This window comes from Rhagoletis pomonella, unplaced genomic scaffold (assembly GCF_013731165.1).
Source record: "Rhagoletis pomonella isolate Grant_MI unplaced genomic scaffold, Rhpom_1.0 Rhpom_scaffold_03123, whole genome shotgun sequence".
NCBI lineage: Eukaryota > Metazoa > Arthropoda > Insecta > Diptera > Tephritidae > Rhagoletis > Rhagoletis pomonella.
The window spans coordinates 1-10170 of record NW_023461676.1 but is presented as its reverse complement, the minus strand read 5'-3'; the positions used below and the strand labels follow the sequence as shown (position 1 = coordinate 10170).

The 10170-nt window shown below is 34.7% G+C and overlaps 1 protein-coding gene across 1 annotated transcript; it reads left to right on the top strand.

Moving 5' to 3' along the window:
- Positions 1-1369: 1369 nt before the first annotated feature.
- LOC118753972 (amidophosphoribosyltransferase-like) lies at positions 1370-10164 on the top strand (the record flags this gene model as incomplete). The annotated part of the gene is made up of 4 exons (XM_036488844.1): positions 1370-1703; positions 2095-2243; positions 9562-9882; positions 9953-10164. Coding segments are annotated over exons 1-4 (734 nt in total), but the record flags the coding sequence as incomplete, so codon positions are not given.
- Between the last annotated feature and the right edge of the window lie 6 nt (positions 10165-10170).

The following is a 10170-nucleotide window of genomic DNA, read 5'->3' as shown; positions in this document are numbered from 1 at the left end:
CTTCGACCCGAAACCTATGGAGCTTTTGAGCGTTGGCGATGGTGCATACCATAGAGACTATGGGGTGCTTACCCAGTAGCTCAGTTGGCTCACTTTGCTGCACAACAACATCACTGTGGTCGACGTGGCTCACATACACCAAACACATCATGTTTGGAAGCACAACGTTTAAAATAATCTCAGCAACACACAGTAACTAAAACAAAAACGGGAGAAAAATTGAGCGCCATTCAATCATTAGGTCCATTCAATATCAAAAAATTGTTACGAATTGTTACTAGTACTTGCAAGTTTTTACCGGAAATGCATTCAACAACCCAAAATATTTGCAAGACAGAACGAATGCGAGAGCGTAACAACCCGAGAGAGCTGCAAATTCATGTAAGTAAAAATTTTACTAACAGGAATTTGCAGGAGTCAAAAAGTAAGGTTATGTTTAAAATTCAAATGTAAACAAACTGTTTAAGAGGATGATTTGATGAAACATAATAAGTGAAATGAAAATATGGATGAAAAATTTAAATCTATTGTATATTTTTTTATTTTTATGACGATGGGAACTATTCCCAATTAAAAAGTAAATTTCGCGCCAAAACTTAACCGTGAGAAACTATCAAAATGGCTTAAGTTGCAAGTTTTTACTAGTTTTGCGTTCAATAACTTTTTCTGAAAATATTCTCTTGCTCTCAATTTTTCTTTTACGCTCTCGCTGCATGTACTTACTGGAAAAGTTATTGAATGGACCTATTGTTGTTTCGCGTTGACTGCCTTTGCTAAACTTCATGTTTGTCTATGCTAAATGCATACAAAAGCTTGAAAGAACTTTACCCGCGGACAGGAAGGAGCCCACCACCGCATGGGAATATCCATTTAATAAGAAGTTTCATGTCCTGCGGATGGGTTCAAAAGTCTTATTTCTAAAAGTAATTGATGCAGTTTTAGCTCGTGGCGCAGTGGAAGGGGAAGGTCTCCTCTGTTTTGGAAAGGCCAAGTAAAGAAAAACGTAGGTACAGTTTGCTCAGGAAGGAAGGATATTTCTTTGAGATTATTATTGAACAATGGAAAAGTTGTTTTCGTCTCCTCAGACGAAAAACGTTAGACTAAAAACTTGTTCATCTTCTCCTATCAATTATCTGGAACGGTTATTTTAAGACTGAAAAAATTCACTCTTTTTGTGATACGGTCTAATAAATATACATATGCACATATCCACCTTATTTTCATATATAGCTTTATTTGTTTTGATGATTTGACTGTCAACGAATCTTATCAATCTCCAAAGCGAACAGCAACAAGCGACGTTATAGGCAATCCCCAATCTGCTGATAAGCAATTTAATACAAATTGCAATTTAATCGGCCTCACAGCTCATCAAAACAATATTAGTTGTAATATTTTAAGACAGACCATCGTTGCCAGCTACATTTATTTCGTGTTTTGAGTGCATTATGAGCGGTCGCTAGAAATTCCGTGCTCATAATTAAGAATTTTCGTAAATTTTACTAGCTTTACGTGATACTTGCGATTGATTTTTTTATACAAAGTATTAAATAATAACATTGAAACTATTAAATTTTAAACGTAATCACAAATTTCTTCGAAAATAATAGTTTCACTAAGCATTTCGGTCTGTCACTTTGAATCAAAGATCATGTCTCTTAAAGAAACTACAAAATCCTGTGGAGAAGGTCCAAATGTAATTGGTACGTATTTCATCTTCCAGCTGTGAGCTAAGAAAAGCGCTTATATTTAAGATTTCCGATTAAATAATTAGTCGAAAAAGGCTGCACAATTTGATATCCACAAACATAAATTTGTGTGAAATCGAAGGAATGGCAGACATTTTTTTATTTCCCGCTTGAAAGGTGTTTTTTTCGAAAAGTAAGGATATAACTTTTGAGTTTACAGTGATTTCTGCAAATGTAGAAGAACAAAATCAATAAAATGTTTTTAAGTGCACGTTTAAGCAATTTTTTGAAAAAACTTTTGGGCTTTAAAAACAATGGGCCATATTTATAGTCAATTCTAAAGTTAGTTGCAGTTCTTTTGATAGATATTCCATTATGAAAATTATGTATATTTCTAAATTTTCAGATGTATGCGACTCTGCTGTTAAGAGTGCTAGAAAAATATTTCCCGAGAAAAAATACAAACAAGTGCAGCCGACGGGTAAAGAAGTCTCAGGACTGACCCACGAATGTGGAGTATTTGGAGCGATCGCTTGCGGTGAATGGCCAACACAGGTGAGTAAGCGAAATACTTGTATATTTTTGTGCTAAAATCGATTGCTGGTGGATTCATCACATGTATCATTTTGAGGCAATATATCTAGCTCTGTAGATTGCTCCAGTTGAAGTGATAACACGCAGCACAAATACAAGTAGTATGTAACAGCATTAGCTCGACTTCATGAGTGTAAAAAATGCATCCGTATATACATATGTAGCTTTAGATCAGTGATTCCCAAAGTGGTCCAGGTGGACCCCCAGGGGTCCACGAGTTGTAAGTGGGGGTAAACGAAAATTTATCTGTTTTCGATAGTAAAGAACCAAAATGGTTGTTTGATAGCCTCTCCACTTAACTTTAATTTTTGTGAGTGTCGTATAGTGCTCTTGACGTACTGCGGCACTTACCGTCACTTTACGGTTTAATACCAGCACTGAGCCCGGACTCACACATTGTCGAATCTTCACTGATCGCTCTGGGTCAGGATCTGGGGACTTTATCGATGTTAATGGGGATAAACTTCACTTTTCTCTTGCGGAGTATGCTTCTGTCTTCCAGGCTAAGGTATTTGAAATCCTCAAGGCCATAGACTACGTGGTGGAAAATAGGTGGAGGGGAAGGATTTTTCGTGTCTGAAGTGACAGCAAAGCTGCACTTAAGGTATTGGCCAGCCCTCTAACTATTTCCAAACTAGTTCGGGGCAATGCAAATTTCGACTAAATTACGTTGGTAAACATAGCGAGCTTGCTTTACTCTGGGTGCCAGGTCACTCGGGAGTATCTGGCAATGAGACATCTGACCATTTGGCCACAGTTGTGTTTTAAAAATGTGAGTGCTAAATATTCTTCGCATCACTTTAAAACCCGGAGCGATAAAAAATAAAAATGATGCCATCAGCAAAAATAAACTATTTTAAAAATACGCCACATGCAAATTCATGAGTGAGCCGAACATGCGAGGAGTTTATGGTGAAGAAAATGTAAATAACGCTAGCGCTCGGAGTGATCTTAAAAAATATAACTCCTCTGAGCGAGAGAGTACTTTAATGGCTTTACGAGCTCTGTTTTTTTAAACTTGCAAGTGGTGGAATCATTTTGCTTTAATAAATAGAACACAAGAAAATATTTTATTTTTATTTTTGCCACTCCAAATTTAGTTTTGGAACTAACCCGCGATGCAAATTTACATCGTTAGATTTAATCTTCACATTTTTTGGGATTGTATTAGAAATGTAGCAGCAGAGGGTCCACCGAAACCAGTAAAGTTTTGAAAGGGGTCTACGATAAAACGAAGTTTGTAAACCTCTGCTTTAGATCATGCATTTTACAAATATCCAAACAAAAGCTTATGTCAAAGAACAAGTCAGAAGGGCCCACCTGCAACTGGGATGAACAATTGCCACAAATTCGTAAAAGAGAGAGGTAAAAATTTTTGATCGCTTTTGTAAAACTACAGCAAAATCAACAGTTCTGATGCTGGGCAAAAACAAAGCGTAGCATAAATAAAATATTAGATTATTTACATTACATATTTATATCGCTAGCTTAGAGTTTAAAATTGCTAAGTCCATTTTTTTCTTAATTTAAGAGGAGAGGAAAAACCTTCTTGTAGCCATTTCCTTCAAGTATTTAGAAAATACAACAGTTGTTAAGCAAAACAAAACTCCATACGAATAAGAAGGATACGATCTTTATTAAAAGATTTCGTATTATTTTGGTTTTGCCGGATTTTCGGTACCTCTTTCGGACTAAGCAAATTTTCGTTTCACTGAATATAAACGAGAAAAAAATAAGACAAGTACCTTAATCATTTTCGAAACGATGCATTTTTAACATCACTTGCTTTCTATATCAAAATATGAGTTTTCATAAAACGTGGACATACCAACTTTTCACTCTAAGCTGGCGATATGTATTAGTAAAGCAGCGATTTTTCCATTTCACTTTATCAAAAATTATTACAATTGCTTACTTAGCGTGAACATGTTTTGACAAATATTTTGAATCTCGACTATCTCGACGAAACAGAGTACTTAATTGACCTAACATATAAAAACAGCTACATATATTGTATAGTCTTATACTGTAAACATCAAATTATATGGCATAGAAACCACTACTGATTGTAATCTCTTTTGAAAGAATTTTGTTTACGCCACCCTGGGCTTAATCTCAATAGGGTTAGTTTAAGGTTAATTCAATTAGCAACCAATAGCATAAAAACAGGGGAATGCTTCTATCTAGAAAAATGTACTACATAGTCATATGGAATGTAGTGAAATTATTTAACGCTGTGCACGGGAAACTAAGATCATGTGTATGCCGTGAAAAATTCAGATTTTATTCTTAGATGCTATTTTCAACAAATACATGTATGTAGCTTGAAACTCATATTTCGAAAGTTATCGAAAATAACTTAAAATCGCACACACGGAAGAACCAAAAACGTTGATAAATCATGATACTCTTTTCTTTCGTCTGTCGATTTTAGAACTGCTTCGGAACTGTAGAATTTAGGACTAGTTCAGAACTAACGAAAAAGGGATGCAGCGGGGGGCAATTGACACATCCTAGGACATCGCCATGTTGAATTCGCCAGTTGCTTGCATGCAAAAGAGATTTATCGCGAACCAGTACTGGGTCTAAATGTACTGGAAGCGCACCAGTTCAGAACTAGAGATTTTCCCCACAGGGACGGATTATGCCACTAAACTACTTTACACGAGTTAGAATAAGTACGTATTCGAAAACGCGCACAAATACGCACGGAGAAAAAAATCAGTGAGGCCCGGCCCGACACGACCGAGCCCTATTAGGCACGGATTATATGCAACTCCGACAAAAATATTTACTTTAACGAAAAAATTAATCATAGCTATTTTTTACACAAAACAAGTTCCATGATAAATTTCTTGTTCTGAAAATTAGAGGCATATACTTAGCATATATTTTAATTTTCAAAAGTTTTTCTTTCTTACACTTTACAGTTTGCTTTTGTGTCACTCCCCTTTATATTAATTTTATTATGTAATTTTAATTTTTATAAAAAATTTTGACCATTTTGATAACAAATGTGAGGAGTTCTTTTAACTTATTTATTTTTTTATTTTAATAATGTCGTTTTAATTTTTATAAACAATCAAAGTAATTAAAATAACAATTTTGACGTGTCACTTTGGGTATCTTTTGTATGTTTTTTGAGTATATATAACTTTTTCAGCGCAAAACGGAGACATTAAAAAATCATGGCAAATAGTGAATGTAATATTGGAAAATGCATTAGGCGTTGAGAAAAATACGTGCTCCTCACTGGAAATAAACTGTAACAATTTGAAATCTGTCACTCGTAATTATCAAAAAGGTAATATCTTAAGTTCTTTTCCATTTTACACGATCACTAAATTGTTCTAATTTATTTATCTACATTTTAATTACACATTAAAGAATAAAATAAGACCTTTTACAGATGTGTGCCTTTCAAAATATAACAAATATTGGGTTCAAATTTTCTAATTTTTTTGATAGCACACTGACAGACTAAAACCTAAGAGATTGGCATTAGGTGTGATCGTTAGATTACATTCTTCATAAAGTTCGTTGAAAATGCTAAATACATCAAATAATTTTTGTCTAAAATACAGCGATATATATGTGTGTATGTAACGGATTTTCAGATCTTTGGGCAGTGCGGTTAACGAATTTTTAAATATATACTCAAAAATGATGTTTCCAATGGATCTTAAGCGAAAATTAGTTTGTCGTAAAATTTTTTTTGGCCCGCCCACTTATGTCAAATATATGTGTCTCGAAACCACTTCACCAATCTGTACCAAATCGGACGAAAACCACGCCCTTAGATATATCGCTAACATTTAGTTTTCAAAAATTATCGTTTTTTACTTATACCTAACTCTTTAAGCATTTGAGAAAAATTAACCACAGAATAATTTAATTATTTGTTTTTGTTATTTATGACCTTATAACACTTATATTCAACAATTTTTATTGAGCTTGTGGCCGTCTTTAATGAATAACTAAAAATAGAATTATTAACAAAAACCAACAACCAAATGATCAAGTTTAAACAGCACTGGAATAGCTGGGCTTGATTGTAGTTGGCTCACATGAAAAAGTGGAAAAAGCAACAATAGTTTATAAGGCGAACTTCGCACAGTGCGTAGGCAACTGGCTGAGTCATATGGGGTCGTCGGTTCGAATCCCGCTGAAGAAGTCTGATGAGGAAATGTGGTGATTTCCGAAATAGCTATCGCTTCGACCATTTTTCCCAATTGTTGCTGCTTTTCCACATTATTTTTTCATTAAAAACGGCCTCAAGCTCAATAAAAATTGTTGAATACAATAATTTAATGTTTTCTCAATGGATTTCAAACAATTTGATATATTATTTATTTTTGTGCGTTCATAAAAAACGATGTGTGAAATAAACACTTTTTATGTTTTATTGAGTGGAAAAGTAAAACAAAACAAAATTTTCGGAAGATGCCATACCTTTGATGATTTTTTATTTTTTTTTAAATTAATTTGAAAGACATGAGAGTTTCGGGATATAACATCAGAAAATACTGAAAATTCGCTTCAGATAATATACGCTTTGAAATGTACAGTATGTAATAAATAAATATATTTTGCAAAGTTTCATAATTGCACAAATTAACAAAGAGCTGAAACCTTTCCCGACTTACTTTAACCGACTTCAAAAAAAGGGGGAGGTTATCAATTCGTCGGAATATTTTTTATTTTTCTATATGCTACCGCATAACTTTGGACCACGTGAACCAATTTCAATAATTCTTTTTTAATCGGAAAGATGGGGCCTCAAGGGTCGCCCCGTAATTTGTTTTAGATCTGATCATTGGATCATGAAAAATTAACCGTACTCCTAAATTTGTATATGAAAATTGAAGTCGGTTGTTTTTTTTTGCTTAAAAATTACTTGTTTAATAAAAAGTTCTATAAAACATAAGATGCGGTCAACTTTCAAAAGTAATAAAAAATGTTAACAAAGAGTTTTAGTGTTAATTTTCCTCGATTTCTTGTTTCTAGTTTTCGATCGAGATGGTGATTTTTCGTGATTGCCAAATTTTTTAATATTTCGAATAACGAAAAAGTTAACCGAACTTGTATTTTTATTATGTAGCTCATTTTGGTGGAACGAATTTGAAGTTGGCAAATTAGATCTCAGTGGTAGAATCAGTGGTAAACTCTTTTAGGCTGTAAAGTGTTAAAAACAATAGTAAGTGAGTATGCATTGCATATTTTTAGGACAATGTTTACATTCGCAGTTAAACTTTTAAGAGCTCTCAAGAAAAACGAAAAATTCATATAAAATGACGCACAAGAAATGGAAAAGCAAGCAGCTCTCAAGATAAAAATGCTCGTATATTTACTTCTTCAAGAAAATTTACAGCAAAAGCAAAGTGCTTTTTCAAGCAACAGTAATATTAAAAAATATTTCTTGTGATTTTTCTTGAGAGCTGTATTCTAAGCTTTAAGATACAGTTTGTATTTGAAGTTATTAGCTATAAGAGGGGTTTGAACCGCAAAGCCCACCCCTTGTGTGCGCTAATGATACGGCCACATCCTCGAATTTCGTCGTTCTTTATTAGCTTAAAAACTAAAAAATTATTTGAAGGGCTTTTCCCAGTGGCGGATCCAGCAGGGGGGTTTTTGGTGTTAAACTACGTGTCAGTCAGTGGCGGACGCACGGGGTGTGTTTTAGTATGGCGCATATGTATGTATAATATGGCGTCTATGTATTAAAAAACCCCCCGTGGGTCCGCCACTGGGAAAAGCCCTTCAAATAATTTTTTAGTTTTTAAGCTAATAAAGAACGACGAAATTCGAGGATGTGGCCGTATCATTAGCGCACACAAGGGGTGGGCTAAAATCCTAACCTCAGAGAGAAAAACTAAAAACGAAGCTTGACTATACTTGGCCCCTAGACTCGTGAGCATATTGATTTTTTCGTACCTATATTTTGTATTTTTTTTTGTTAAGTTTTCATACAGAAGTCTTACAAATTTTTAAAATTAGGTTACCTATCTTGGAATAAATAATAAAAACTCTGTGTATGAATGAAGTGTGTTTTGAAGTCGAACAAACCTTATCTGAAAGGTTTGTGTTTGGCCCTGCCTCATGTATAGGCTACTGGAAATATACATACATAAATAACAGAATGTAGTGATATGTTAGTTTTGAAATGACTTACAATTTTGCGTACATAAGCATGTATGTATATTATCACTGTATGTCAATTTAGTTATTATTGATAGACCATTAGTCTGAGATTAATTACAATGGTCGCCGACAGCTACGCATAAAAGAGACAGGCCCCTCGCCTATCTACTGAAAACAGCACGCTCTGTTCAGTGGACGTTATATATGTACGCACATCCCTGCAGGGAAAACCCGAATTAGTAAATACAATTTTTAGTTCAGTACTACTTCTTTATCGCCAAAAATGAACCAATCTGATAGTACATCACTACATAGATCCTCACCAGTCCAATAGTGAAATGTGGCACTTTTACAAGACAATTTTACTTTACTTTTTAAAACTACATGTTCATGTTAAAATAACAATTCACAAAAAACTCATTACTGCACTCGAAAAACTACTTTTATTTTTTATAAAAAAATTTAACTCCATATATCGCATGTTTAATAATATTGAGATGTACCTCAAAATTTACGTTTTTGGAGATTTCCTTATAAAATTGATAAGCTTGATAAGGAGAAGATGTTCAGTCTAGCGGATGGCTTAACTTACTAAAAATGGCGAAGATGTATGTGTTTCCATCTGAATTGATCAAACTTTGATTGCGTTTTCCCACAAAATCGCAATTTTGAAATAATTCTGTAGACAAATTATTAAGCGTGCGATATGTATATATATATATATATTATTTCAAATTTCTAATAGCTGAAATTATTAATTGATCATTAATGGGTATGTCTTTATCAGTATTGACGTCAGCATTGAATTAATGTTGATTATTATTGTAGGATTTCTTTTGGTCCATGGAAAGCTAATTAATTACAATGGACTGATTTCAGGGGCTTATCAAAGTAGCGCTGCGCTCGCTTGGGGGTCTAAGAGTGGTCGTAATTGTGGTTGTTTATAAATCTTGCTCTTGTTTATTTAGGTTATTATTGTTATTGTAGTCGATTTCTGACGTCAAAGCGTAATATTCCTTTATAGGTCATTGTATTTGTAGCTTGATTGTCTCACGTCAAATACTCATGAGATTTCGTCACTCAAGTTACGGACGTTGATACAGCTGTACAAATAATCTCTTATTTATTGGCTTTTCAGATTGATATTGCTCAGGTCGTTTGCCTCGGATTGGTAGCACTGCAGCATCGTGGACAAGAATCGGCTGGTATTGCCACTAGCCAAGGCAAAAATTCCAAGAATCTTAGCATTCACAAAGGAATGGGAATGATCAGCAATCTGTTTAATGATGATTCGATTAGGAGATTAAAGGGAAATCTAGGCATTGGACACACGCGATACTCCACAGCAGCGGCATCGGAAGTGGTGAATTGCCAACCATTTGTTGTTCACACAGCCCATGGCGCGGTGGCGATCGCCCACAATGGCGAGCTGATCAACTGCGAGTCGCTGCGGCGAGTTGTAAGTACATAGTTAATTAAACGATTATTTATACGATGCGAATGCCACTCATCTCAACTAATACATTAAGGTGTTGGAACGTGGTGTAGGTCTTTCCACTCACAGTGATAGTGAATTAATCGCACAGTCTCTTTGTTGTGCACCCGAGGATGCCAGTGAGCATGATGGTCCAGATTGGCCAGCACGCATACGCCAATTTATGACACTCGCTCCACTTTCATACTCGCTGGTTGTCATGCATAAGGACAAAATTTACGCGGTACGCGATTCCTACGGAAATCGGCCGCT